General features: G+C 36.5%; 1 protein-coding gene across 1 annotated transcript in view; it reads left to right on the top strand.

Annotated features, from left to right (window-relative positions):
- The window catches only part of SKIC3 (SKI3 subunit of superkiller complex), a 106,305-nt gene that overhangs the window by 67,102 nt on the left and 25,375 nt on the right, over nucleotides 1-13,828 (top strand). Inside the window, exons 39-42 of the mRNA XM_044383998.3 lie at nucleotides 4,377-4,507; nucleotides 7,001-7,124; nucleotides 9,027-9,103; nucleotides 10,324-13,828. The exon at nucleotides 10,324-13,828 is cut by the window's right edge and continues 25,375 nt beyond it. Coding sequence (XP_044239933.2) covers nucleotides 4,377-4,507; nucleotides 7,001-7,124; nucleotides 9,027-9,101 — 330 coding nt within the window. The 3' untranslated portion in view covers nucleotides 9,102-9,103; nucleotides 10,324-13,828. The remainder of the gene's footprint in view (nucleotides 1-4,376; nucleotides 4,508-7,000; nucleotides 7,125-9,026; nucleotides 9,104-10,323) is intronic.

Here is a 13,828-nt window from a genome sequence, read left to right as displayed (position 1 = left end):
TGTTTGATACATGTTTTTTTCAAAGATTTTATTTATTTGTCAGAGAGAGAGCGTGAGCAGGGTGGAGGGGCAGAGGGAGAGGGAGAAGCAGGCTCCCGCTGAGCAAGGAGCCCAGTGCAGAACTCGATCCCAGGACCCTGGGACCATGACCTGAGCCAGGAGCAGACGCCTAACCAAATGAGCCACCCAGCCATCCCAGTGATACATGTATTTGAGAAAATATATGTCTAAATGTATTGTGTTTGTGTGCACATGCTTATGGGTACATAGATAAAAAAAGAAAGTTAATGACAGTTTGGAAAATAGCACAGGGTCTTTAAAGAAATGATAGAGAAGAGGTTTTCATTTTATATCTTTTGATAGTGTTTGAATTTTTTATCATATGCATGTGGCTTCTGTAATTAAGAGATAAACTGTCATTCTGTGTTTTATATGATTAGAAGAAATTGTCCTAGGTAGGCCTGAATTAATTCATGCTTTTGCCATAGTAATCCATTGCCAATGTTATTTTCTTGATTCAACTAAGCTTTCTGACAAAGATATTTAAGGATTAGGAAATTTTTTCAGCTGTGGTGCTATCACTATAGAACACATTTAAGAGCTCCTTAGGTCAGGGGCCCTGTTTTGGTCATCTTTGCATCCTTGCTTTACCACTCTGCCCCGTACATAGGAGCTCTGCAATAAATGGTTTTTCAGTGAATGTATAAATAATAATAGTTGTCAAATTTTTGGTGATTTGAGTGAAAAGAAATGATGGTTAATGGTAATTGTAGGCCATCAAATGTTTTGTTTTGTTTTGTGTGCCCCATATTTATGTTTAACAAGTGTCTTTGAGACATTGATGGCTGGGGAGCTATGGAAGCTACACATAGTACCTTTTGGTCTCTTGAATATGTGTACTGGAGTTGATACCCGTGTAGTCTAACTTATTATTTGTTAGTTGATAAATATTTTTATTTGGTGGTATGTATTTTATCTGTTCTAATGTTTGGAAATTAAATCTGACCTGGAATAAAACAATAGCGATAACAATAGCAAACATATGGTGCTTAGCCTGTGCTACTGTTAACAGAACTTTACACATATTAACTTATTTCATATTCACAGTAATCCTGTTTTACAGTGAGGAAATTAGCTTGCAGTTTAGTAATACCCATATGTACCCCATCTCCTCCCATCAGCCACTACAGCCAAATAATATTCTCTCTACTTCCTTTGGTTCTGGTTCTACCATGTATTCCCTGTGAAAACTTCAGCCAATTAAGCTGTTTAGAGCCTTTTTTTTTTTTCCTGTAGGAGTAGAGATAATACTACTACTTTGCCTTGTTACAGGGTTGAATATCAAATGAAATAACATTTACAAATGCCTTTGTAAACCTTCAAACACTGTTCACGTCTAATTTGTTCTTATTGTAACATTTGACACCCAGCAGTTTTTGTAAAAGAATATGAGATGCCACGTTTCTGTGGTAAACAGCTGGCAGTGTACAGAAGATGAGTATGGTAAAGTTACACTTTTATGAGAGGCTCCTGTATGTGTGGTAATATAGGACTAGGATATTAAACTGAGAGGTTCAGCTAAGATATTAAATACTAGATTTCAGAGATAACAGATTCCAAAGTGAAATACAAGTCAAGGTACAGACTTCCAAAGTGAGTAGAAACCTAACCCGTAAGGAAGCTATAAAAGGATTAGAAGTTGGAGAAGGATTATGCAGAAGTTTTTTTGGAGAGAGCTGTTCTGTTTCTCCCCCATCTGTATGGCACATTTCCACACACAGATGCCCACAAATGTGAGGAAGGGAGAAAGTGTGTATTTTTTGCTCTTAGTCTGTACACAATTGGGCTTCATCCTCGAAGGTAACTGATTATGGGATAAACAGATGAAGAGTGAGTTAATTAATTAATTAATTTAAAAAAAGAATCTGTCTGAATTCTGTCAGAGAAAGGGAGGTTTTGCTGTGTGGCCTCTGAGGTCCTGGAGGCACATGTCTAGAAGCATATAGACAGGTATGACATAACCTCAGGAGCTTGTGGCTCTCCACCTGCTGTGTTAGGATAGAGGAAAAGAGGTGTTTGGAAAGTGAGCACATGCCCTGGCAGGGAGTGGTCTGCAGTGGGTGAATCCCAAAGGTGGGTAAGAGTGTATGCTTGGGTACAACATGGAGGGAGTGAAGGAGAGTTGCTGTGACATGGGTTTGGCAGCACTCCTAGAGTTTGTCGGAATGAGCGGGGCCAGTGCGTAAATGGATTGGCATAGGAGGTATCTTAGATCCTATCCAGTAGGGCCTCCTAGAGGAGTGATGGGATCTCGGCAAAAAGGAAACTACAGGTTTCCAGGTTGCTTAGAGGATGTGGAGAGTAAGTGAAACAGAGTACATTTGTCCAGGTTAGTGGAACTACAGATGAGTAGGACTGCTTCACAGGCATGCATTCGATGCAGTTGCTCAGGGCTCCTCACTTGGTTTAATGCTCTCCAGCATCTTGAAATTCTTAATTATTTTTGAACAAAGGGCCATGCATTTTTATTTTACATTCGGCTCCACAGATTACATAGCTGGTCCTGCAGATAAGAGACTACCCATGAAATTGGGAGTCTCTGATAAAGCCAGGAAAGCCTGAATGAGAAAAAGAGATTGAAATATCAGGCCTAGAGAGCAAGGCATCCTCGTACAGTGGCAGCAGTCAAACACAGACTTCTGGCATTTCAGTAGCTGTCTGAAAGTACAGTTAGCAAGGAAAGGTGAAGGTTGGGACGAGGAGCAAGCCATCTGCTGCTATCCGTAACCAGACCCCATCTGGGAGCTGTGGTGGGGCAGGATGCAAATACTACCTTTGAGTGAAGATTGAAGTATTGAAAGGAAGAAGATATTCTAATTAAGATTGTGATGACTCTAAGAAAAATAAGTATCAGAATCGTGGAGCCTACTGTAATATACATCCAGGGACAGAGGAAAAGTACTTCTTCATATAATAAATTTTAAAGACACAGTGGAAGACAAAAATGTGCATTCTGTTGTTTAATATACCAGGTACATAGAGACACTTTTTCCTTATATAATAATCTTTGAGCTAACTTTATAGAATATTTTATATGAGAGTACATCATAAAAGCAACCAGTGAGAGTTCTGTGCTCTTGGTTTTTAAAAATATTATTGGGAATGAGGCACCTGGATGGCTCAGTTGGTTGAGTGTCCGACTCTTGGTTTTGGCTCTGGTCATGATCTTGGTATCACGAGATGGAGCCCTGTGTTGGGCTCTGCGCTTAGCGCAGAGTCTGCTTAACATTCTTTTCCCATCTCTCTCCCTCTGCTCCCCCCCTAAAATAAATAAATTAATTAAATCTTTTAAAAAAATAATATGAAAAATAAAAATATATTAGGAATAGTTTTATTACTTTTGAGCCTTGCCTTATTTTCTTTGCCAAATGTACCCAAGGTCTCATTGCTTCCATCTTTATAGAAGATGCCTTACAATTTATTTTCAAATTTATTATCTTTATAGCTTCCTCTTTCTTGATTACACACATTATTGCCTGTACTGCACTCAGTTTATTGCTCTAACATTCTTTTTTATAATTTAGTGTTTGAAATGGACTAGGTATTAACTCATCCTATTGACTTTATTAAAATGTGTACTCTAGATACCTGTAAATATGAAATCTTAGTTTTTAGTGAAAGTTTGAAGTTTTTAATGAAAGATTTTAAGTGCATTTTTCTTCTAACAGAATTCAGCAGACTGTTCACCATTTTATCTTCACTTTATTGTTTCTTAGGAACATACTTATCTGTTATTTCTGAGTCAGTACATGTTGTAAGAAACTAAAGCTTGCAACATAAGTGATGTATAGGTACCTTCACATTTTCCTTATAAAGTAGAATTCTTTAAAAAGTTCTCAGTATTGATGAGTTTGATTGATCTGCTTTGTACCTTTTTTCTGTTTTGGGATTTTATTAAAATATTTAATTTCAGCCCTCTCTCTCTCCTTCGATAATTTTTGAAATGTGGGAATTTATCACTACCAATTAAAGAGTCATGTTAAATTGAGTTGTGTATATTTGGTAGATCCCAGGAGCTTAGTGATTCCTAGAGTTCATACACCTATATAGTAGAATAGTGCATTTTCTTTTAAGAAATATTTTAGTGTTTTTTAAGTAATATTCCTCTTTGAAACCTTTCTTTTTTCCGGTCTGCCCTGTTCTGTAGCTTTTTAAGGGCAGGAATCAGATTGTAATCATTCTGTAGAACAATGACCTCTGTAGCATTTACAAGGTGACTTGGAAGTAGGCACTTAATAAAATGAGAGTTGAATTTCATTCTTTTAAGGTAAACATGTTGAAAGCCTCAATTTAATATCTGTCTTATATTTTTACAGGCTAATATTTCCAATGATCACTGGTCATCTTTGGTTCAAGAAGCTACAACTGAGGCCTTGAAACTTTGCTTTTGTCCATTGGCTGTCTTTTTACAAGCTTTGTTACAATTCAACCGCAAAATGGGGGCAAGGTATGAAGAATTCTTGTTGCCTTTTTTTTTTCTTGGAAATGTTTCTTCACTTTCAGTCCCTCAAGGAAACAAAGATTTAGAGTTAGCGTAACAAACTTGGTGTTATTCATTTATCTGTTAACTACTTTGGAAAGGCTGTTGAAGTAACCAAGTAAGGAAGAAAATAGTCTTACATTTGTTTTACAAAAAATAATTTGGTACACAGATATAGAATATGAGAGTTTGGGCATGACAGCATTTCAAGTGAAGAAGGGCTTGGAGATTTGCTGTCTCTGGATGCACCAACAGTATAATGTGGATTCTAGAAACAAAATAAAAAATACTGAAGTTCAAGGCTAGATTGAATTAAGTTTATGCAAGGTACTAAGCTATGAAAAAAAGTAATGAATATTGAGAAGACAGAAATATGTTTATAAATAATGAGGTTTTTATATCTAGAAAAACCCAAAGCTTCTGAGATTAAAGTATACAAATTTTAGTGATCTTTTTTTTGGAGGATGGGGACGGGGTCAGAAATAAATTTGAAAAAAATTACTTAATGATCGTGTGGATGAAAAACCAAGCAAGAATATTTTACAAATTCTGAGAATAATATCTAGCTTTAATGGATATTACACATAATACAGAGCAACTGTAAGTAAAACAGTGGTTTAGGAGCATTATGTTACTGCAACACGATAGACATTGTAGACAAAGAGCTTAATATAAATAGGTTGCAAAGGTCACATCAGCATCTCAAAATAGGAGTGAAGGAAGGATTAAGGCTATGACTAATCAGCAATTCCAGCACCATTTATTATTTATTTACTTTTGGTCAGTTTTTTGTATGGCTAATTTGACCAAGAAATGTTTTAGGCTATAATTTATCCTTCCTAATGAACTTTCTCCTGCAGCTCAGTGTGGGTGACTTAGTGGGCCTTAACCTCTACCTCCCTGTAATCTGTTAATACCTCCTATAATTTTTATCCCCACCAAAAATCATCCCAAATCAACATACACACAAAGAAAAAAACTACTTACTATGTGATTCGTATGTAGAAACATCTTCAAGACAAGTTCTTTAGTTTCTGCTTTAAACCAATTACTATTTTTTAAATTAATATATTTTTATTTTTTATTGTATTATATTAGTCGCCATACAGTACTTCATTAGTTTTTGATGTGGTATTCAATGATTCATTATTTGTGTATAACACCCAGTGCTCCATGCAATACGTGCCCTCCTTAATACCCATCACCAGGCTAACCCATCCCCCCACCACCCCACACTCTGAAACCCTCAGTTGTTCCCCAGAGTCCACAGTCTCTCATGGTTCATCTCCTCCTCTAATCTCCCCCCCTCCAGTTTTCCCTTCCTTCTCCTAATATCCTCCATGCTATTCCTTATGTTCCACATATGAGTGAAACCATATGATAATTGTCTTTCTCTGTTTGACTTATTTCACTTAGCGTAATCCCCTCCAGTTCCATCCATGTCAATGCAAATGGTGGGTATTCATCCTTCCTGATGGCTGAGTAATATTCCATTGTATGTATGAACTACATCTTCTTTATCCATTCATCTGTTGAAGGGCATCTTGGCTCCTTCCACAGTTTGGCTATTGTAGACATTGCTGCTATGAACATTGGGGTGCAGGTGCCCCTTCGGATCACTACATCTGTATCTTCGGGGTAAATACCCAGTAGTGCAATTGCTGGGTCATACGGTAGCTCTATTTTTAACTTTTTGAGGAACCTCCATACTGTTTTCCAGAGTGGCTGTACCAGCTTGCATTCCCACCAACAGGGTAAGAGGGTTCCCCTTTCTCCACATCCTCTCCAACATTTATTGTTTCCTGTCTTGTTAATTTTTGCCATTCAGACCAATTCCTATTTATAAGATCCTCTTATTCAGGACTTTTGAAGTTACCACAATTTGTGTTGTATCTATTAGTACGGAAGTCTCTGGAGTCATAGATGTTAGTAAATAAGGAAAGAAAAACTTAGAACACAATTGCAAATCAGCGTTTTATTACATGGGTTTACATATTGTACACGTCCGTTAAAGCGTATACTAAAAAGCCTAATATTATACACTTTGACTCTGGTGTAGATTATCTTTTTATTGTTTATGGATTTGTTTTCAGTCTGTTTTCAAAAAGGATTAGAGCTACATAGAGCATTCAGAAGTGCTCATGAAATAGGAGCCTTTCTCCTCTATTTGGAATGAGCCTTAATTTACTAATTGCAAAACGAGAATAGTGACAGCAACCTGACCTTACAAGGTTGCGAATATTAAATGTGACCATATGTGTAAAATACTTAGCATAGTACCCAACACATAATAAACACTTAATAATTGTTAGCCATTATTATTACCTTTATTCTATTTCATGAAAGTATCAGTACCACGTGTGTGCAAAAGAATGAGAAAGATAATGTGTGTGAGACTAGTATATGAAATATCTTATGTTAATTTAGATGCTTTGGACTAAATGTAAGTATCCTTTTCAGAGAGACACGGCGACTTTTGGAAAGAGTGGTGTATCAGCCTGGGTATCCCAAGTCTATTGTATCAACTGCACGTTGGTATCTGCTGAGACACTTACATGCCAAAAATGACTACGAGCTTATTGATGTAAGGCACTGGTTTTATTTACAATATTTCATTTTGGATCTTTGTTGGAGGAGGGATGAGGGTTGCCGTCCTGTGCATTATAGGGTATCTAGCAGCATTCCTAACTACCGTAAGCACCGGGTGCCAGTGGCACTGTCCTCCTCCCTCCACCCAGCTTGTGACAACCAAAAATGTTTTAGACATCTCAGATGACACCAGTTATTGCCCCTCGTTGAGAACCACTGATTTAACCTGTAGGAAGTACATTCTCATAATGTGATATGTAGAATAAAATAGTTAGACAAAGGTGCTAGGTGCTGGTTGTGGTATTTTTCTATGACCATTGCACTGGAGGCAAATATGTAGGATAGGTTTGGAAGTAGCAGGATTTAATGGGATCTTGATATTATCTTTGGAAATATTATTTTACTTGTCTCTTCTGTAAGATGCATGTGACAGTTTCTGCTCCTCATGGGATAGCTCTGGTATCTACACAAACATATATGTATGCGTATCTAAAATTCTTTTTAAAAAGGTAGAGTATATAAAACATATAGGCTAAGATTCTCTTAACTTGAGCTTACAATTTACAAAATACAATGAATGTTAATGAGAAGCTTTTTAAATATCTAAAGCATTTGAAGTATTGTTTGCCTTTCAGTGAAACTTACAATATTTAAGAAATATTAACAAAAACAATGCTTGAAGAAAGGGATTTTAATTAACATATTGCAAACCAAAAAGAACTTCTGTGACTGTTGTAGACAGTTCTCCATGCTTTTCTTGCATTTCTAAGCATCCTGTGAGCAGATGGCCTGACTGCTCTTTGTTCCAGACTGTCTTTTCAAGGATGTTTTTATAGGGAGCCTTGGAAGACAGACGCAAGTGTCTCCCTCCAGAGCAAAGGGTAGGCCCATTATAAAAGATTCTGGTCTCCTAGGTGCAGGGTTCCTCTCTTGTAATGCAAACCAGTATGTATATGGGAATCTATATACTTTCATCATGTCACCCATGTGAGTCTTAGGGGCCAAGGGGAATAAAATGTAAATGTCTTGATGCTCATGTTACACCATGAGTGATATAGACCTTTGTCTCTGTTCCAGGAGAACCGTGTTTTTTGGCAGTATCCATGAAACTGTGCAGGCTAACTTGTTAGCTTACAAGTAGAGCAAAATCTGGGACCCTTCACAGTGTTCAAAAATGAACAAGCAAAAAGTTTTAGTAATCAAATGAGCAACCGAAATTAAATATTATAGTTTATGGAACTGGTGAAAACCTTGCAAAGTTTCTTGATAGAGCCTAGAATCTAGAACCTCAATTCTAATCTTTGGTTTTAAAGGAGAGGAGTATTGGGGCGCCTCAGTGGCTCAGTTAGTTAAGTGTCTGCCTTCGGGTCAGGTCATGATCCTGGAGTTCTGGGATAGAGCCCCGTACCGGGCTCCCTGCTCAGCGGAGAGTCTGCCTCCCTGCTGCCTCCCCCCACCCCTTGCTCACGTTCTCTCTCTCTTCCTCGCTCACTCTCTTTCTCAAATAAACAAATAAAAATCTTTAAAAAAAAATAATAAAGGAGAGGAGTATCACTTGCACAGTTCTGTGTATAAAGTGTTCTTTCAGGTAAGGGTTTAGGGATGACAGTATTGTAAACAAAACCACCACTTTAATTTTATACAATACTGACGAAGGGTAACAGTCAAAATGTTGCATCCATACTAATTGAGCACTTGAATAAATTGTGCTTATCTTTGATGTTGGCTTTGGCTAAGCGATTTATTTCAGCAAAAATGACTGAAAAGATTGCACACAGTCACTTTTTCTTGTGGTGTTTGATGTTGCTTGCTGCCTTTTGGCATACTTGGCTTCTGTGAATTTAAAAATAGTTATTGTTAATAAAATACTAATGTTCCTATATGTGATTTCCCATAGGTGCTGGTAAACAATGCCAAAACTCATGGAGATACAAGAGCATTGGAATTGAATCAGAAATTGTCCTCAGAGTAACAGTATGTTATTTTATAGTAAGCAAGCAAAGAAAAAGTTATTAGAAAGAATCAATGAATCAAGACTTTTCCCCAAAGCACCATTTTAGAAACCATAGTTAATGATCATCCATTTCTATTTTAAATCTAAAGACACTTAAGTTCTTAAGCTAGGGATTTAATTTTCCCAAAACTCTTAATATAACTTTAATTTGAAAAATGTGTTTGATTGTGAGAAGTCCATAATGAAAGGAAAAAACATGATTCCCTAGGTGTCCATCAGTAATTTGTAAACCATTCTTTTCCCCATCTTGCATTGTGCATAGGATTTTTTTGTACCCCTTTACAATAAAGCTTAGTAGCCATTTTCCAAATAATATGCAAAAGCAGATTAGCACAGTGCAGAATTTTACTTGTTAAAAAATAAATTGAAAGATGTAATTTCTTCTGTGAATTCTGGAGTTCAGCAGACCAACTCATCATAACATCTAAATAATCTTATAGCCTATTTTACTAGTGGTTCATCTCAGATTCTGTTGAAGAAGTGTAATGTAAATGTTGGTAAGTCTTAGACTGCTAATGGATATGTTTGTATAATTCAAAACTCTCAGGTGTATGGCTGCATTAAAAAAATTAATGGAAAATTTTGGAAAATAATGCTGACAGTGTTTAATCAATCATGTAGTTTCTTCAATGAGGATGAAAAGACTTGAACCTTCTGAAATAAAAAACATAGTGTCTTTCTTTATAGTATTAATATCAGATATAATTTCTAAATTTCAAATTTTAGACTTGAAAGCACATTTACCTATTTTAGTTTTTTAAACTTTTATATATCTGAAAAAACTATATGTTGCTTACTTTGGATTTGTGGGTTTAAAAATATTTTCAGATATTTACACATATTATTTGTTGTGTGAAAATGTGTGATTGTAGACTTTATGTATGTAGTTTTTCTAAATCAGCTTTATGGTGTTATTCTGTAAGATAATATAAATTGATAATATTCTGTAATTAAATTTTACTCCAGAGGTTAATCTACTGAACTAACTATAATTTGATGAATTCCCAAATTTGGCTGAATATTATCATCATTCAGACCTATGCAATCAGAATCTTTAAGGATAAGGGCCTAGGACTCTGCATTATAAAGGCATGCCTAAGAGATTCTAATGTTCATTCAGGTTGGTGAACCACTGGATTAATCCAATGATGATTCTTCCCTTTACTTTTTTCTTTAACAGGATCAAGCACTTGCCATTCTCTGCCCATTTCTTCCTTATCTTCACAACTGTCCAACTGATCCAATGCTTTTAACAGCCTGGCCCACAGACTTAGCCAGACATGAGCTGCAAAAGGTTACATATGCCTCTCTGGTGCCTGTGCCCTCCTGCTTCCTCTGGAAAGCACTTTATTTAGCCTTTACCCCAGAATGGGCTGGATCTATCTGCTTAAATGCTTATGAGTCAGTTCTTGTTTTCCATCTGCTTTCTGGGGTGTCACTTGCTTCACAAGGTTACTTTCTCCTACAGTGTGGACTTGCTTAGCCTTTGCTCCAGGGCTGTAGCCAAGGAGTGACCTTTTGACTAAGTTGCCTGGTTCTGGCCTCCGAGGACCTCAGACCCAGGTTTTCTAGAAAGGAAGGTTCAAAAACACGATAGTTAATACCATCTCAGGTAATTCTTTTTTGCATGGATGTACACACATCTTCTCTTTTCTTTGTTATCTTCTCTTAAAATTACTGCCTAGTTATTGTGAGGCTCAAATCATAAACATATGATTTTTACAGAGCTTACTTCATGCCAGACCTATGCTAAGTCATTTAATCCTAGTAAGTAAAGGAAAATAGTGCTAAACAGCATGCTTAAAGCAAGTAAAAACCTGAAATGGAATCAGTGTTACCAGATTCTAGGAACTTTAAAGTAGCCAAAATTTCCTTTCATTTTATATGTAAGTTTAGAGAAATTACATTAAAAGTTATTTCCAGAAGTGTCAATATTTAGCATTCATATTAGGTGTTTCTTTATTTGAGAGCTATAGTGCATTTTTGCTAATTTTTATCCACCATTTGGCTCTTATTGATTAATTAGGTGTTTATAGTCTAGCTAGACATCTGATAATCATTTTCTGTGAGAAAAATATATTTTAGTTTATGAGTAAACTTTCAGAACACAATCTATTTGTTTGGGATCACTTGTCATATTTCTAGAATGTCCCTTGCATTAATTTCTGATCAGGATTAAAAAAAAAAAAAACACCTTAGTTTAAAATGCTATGCTCTTTTTTCAGTTTACAAAATGAGCTGACAAACTTCCTTTCATTTGGGAAGCTACACAGAATAGGATTGGACAGAAATACTCAGATTCTGCATTAAGGGAATTAAAGATATGGTTACCTAAACTAGCATAAAAAAAAAAAAACTACTCTGAAACATTAGGTAAATATTTACTGATATGTAATATATGAATATGAAAAGATATGTGTTCTGTTGCTTCATAGAAAAGTATGGTACTTGTTTTGGGGACATTTAAAAAGAACACAAAAAGAAGCATATTTTATATATGAGTCAGAGGGACTTGCAGATCTGTTTCAGTTTTTGCCCACTTTTAAAAATGTGGAATTTGTTTTGGCATAGTTGACCCTTGTCTCTCTACAGGTGTTCCTTTCTTCCACTTTAGTTGCTAATGGACAGAAAGCTTCTCAGATGCGCATGTGTAGACTCAGCTGCTGGTTATAAACTGATCATCAATTTGCAGGAGAGGTTTTTCTTGTTTTGTTTTTCGCATTAGAAAGATACATTTGTATATCAGATACAAGTACAATAATCTACCCATATATGTATTTTTTAAGACTTCTTTTTTTTTTTTAAAGATTTTATTTATTTATTTGACACAGAGAGAGACAGCCAGCGAGAGAGGGAACACAAGCAGGGGGAGTGGGAGAGGAAGAAGCAGCCTCCCAGTGGAGGAGCCCGATGTGGGGCTCGATCCCAGAATGCTGGGATCATGCCCTGAGTCGAAGGCAGACACTTAACGACTGCGCCACCCAGGCGCCCCTTTTTAAGACTTTTTATACAGAGAAGGTAAAAAGTCAGAAAATTCCCGTTAGAGTATATACCTTATTTTTGTTTTCGAAAATAGAGTCACTTAAGATCTTTTGCACTGAAAATCCACTCAGGGTGTCTAGCTGTCCCTCTGCCATATAATAATGGGTTTTCCCTCCTTTGGGCTGACTAAAATAGGAACTTTTTGAATAGCAGTGTTTTAAATTCTAATGGACCTAAAAAAATATCCTGTAAAACTATAATTTTTTTTAAAAAATGCTAAGTTATCTTTAGACCTCAGAGTGTTTTGAGGGAACTTAAGAATAGGATCTCTTTAACAAACAGCTATTATGAAACATTTGAAATCCTTTTTTCTTGTATTTTCAATTTAGAATTGAAAATACCGATTTGTTTTAATGAAGGGATAGGGTGCCAGGAGAGGGATAATTAAAATTGGAGTATCCCTTGGAAAAGGGGTTGGGTTTCATATTACATCACTGGAGTGTTGAAATAATTTGTGTGTCATCATCTCTCCTGAGTTTGAATCAGTACAAAAGTTCATTTGGGCTACATACTTCCCCTGTATATTGTCCCTATTATAAAAACATATTTAAATTATATTAATTTTTCTGAAGAGAAGATGGGCAATAAAGAAATGTTTATCTTGCTATTTCTGCTTCTATGTGAGGCAGAATAATGGTTCCCCAAAAGTGCCATGCCTAATCACCAGAACTTGAGAATATGTGGCGAAGGGGCTATGCAAATGTGACCTTGACATGGAGAGATTGTCCTGGATTATTTGAATGCACCCAGTTTAATCACAGAAGTCCTTAAAAGTAGAGAGCCTTTCCGAGAGTGACAGAAGGTCAGAGGTTCGACCTTGCTGGCTTTGAAGATGGAGGAAGGTGGTTCCAGCCATGGAATAAAGGCAGGCTCTAGAAACTGGACAAAGCAAGGCAACTTTTCCAGTGGAGTTCCCCGAAAGGGGTGCAGCCCGTCTGGCACCTTGATTGTCACCTGCTGAGACCCATGTTGGACAGCTGACTGACAGAACTGTAAGATAATAAATTTATCTTGTTTTTAAGCCACTAAGTTTGTGGTAATTTGTGATGGCAGCATAGAAAATGAGTGCATTGCTCACTGTGGATATTGTTAAAATGAATATACATTCCTCTGAATTTGAATTTCACTAGATCACTGAAATTGGGGATTATCATCTTAATTGTTGCCCCAAAAAGGGGTCATCAGATAAAGATGTGGAGTTATTAAAAATGCTTACTGTGAAAATATAAATGGCATAAGTATTTGACTCTTAAGAATACGTAGCTGTTTATTTCTGTAACAGTAGCTGAATTATTCTCACTAACATGCTGCTTTCAGCACAGTATCACCATATAGTTGATCAAGTCCTTCACTCTCGTTCTCCTTAAAAGAACTGCATTAAATTATACTCACAAAACCTAAGTGGTGTGTTTTAGTATTTAATGGGTATGTAACTGGTGAAGTCTTGTGTCTTGGCCTTTAATTTTCTGTAAATTTATAAAGCCGGGGCCTTGAGCTAGATATCTAATGGCAGCAATCTGTTATTTTAAGGTCATCAAAGTTTTCTAGGTCCAAAATGAGCTGGTGCAGCACCTGTGAAGCAGCAACTCTGGTTTCCACTAAACGGAGGGCCCCCCTTGTGCTTGCAAACCTGAGGGTAGGAC

The sequence above is a fragment of the Ursus arctos genome, unplaced genomic scaffold (assembly GCF_023065955.2).
Source record: "Ursus arctos isolate Adak ecotype North America unplaced genomic scaffold, UrsArc2.0 scaffold_5, whole genome shotgun sequence".
Lineage (NCBI taxonomy): Eukaryota > Metazoa > Chordata > Mammalia > Carnivora > Ursidae > Ursus > Ursus arctos.
Note: the sequence above shows the minus strand (reverse complement) of the source record. Positions and strands in the feature narration are given on the sequence as shown.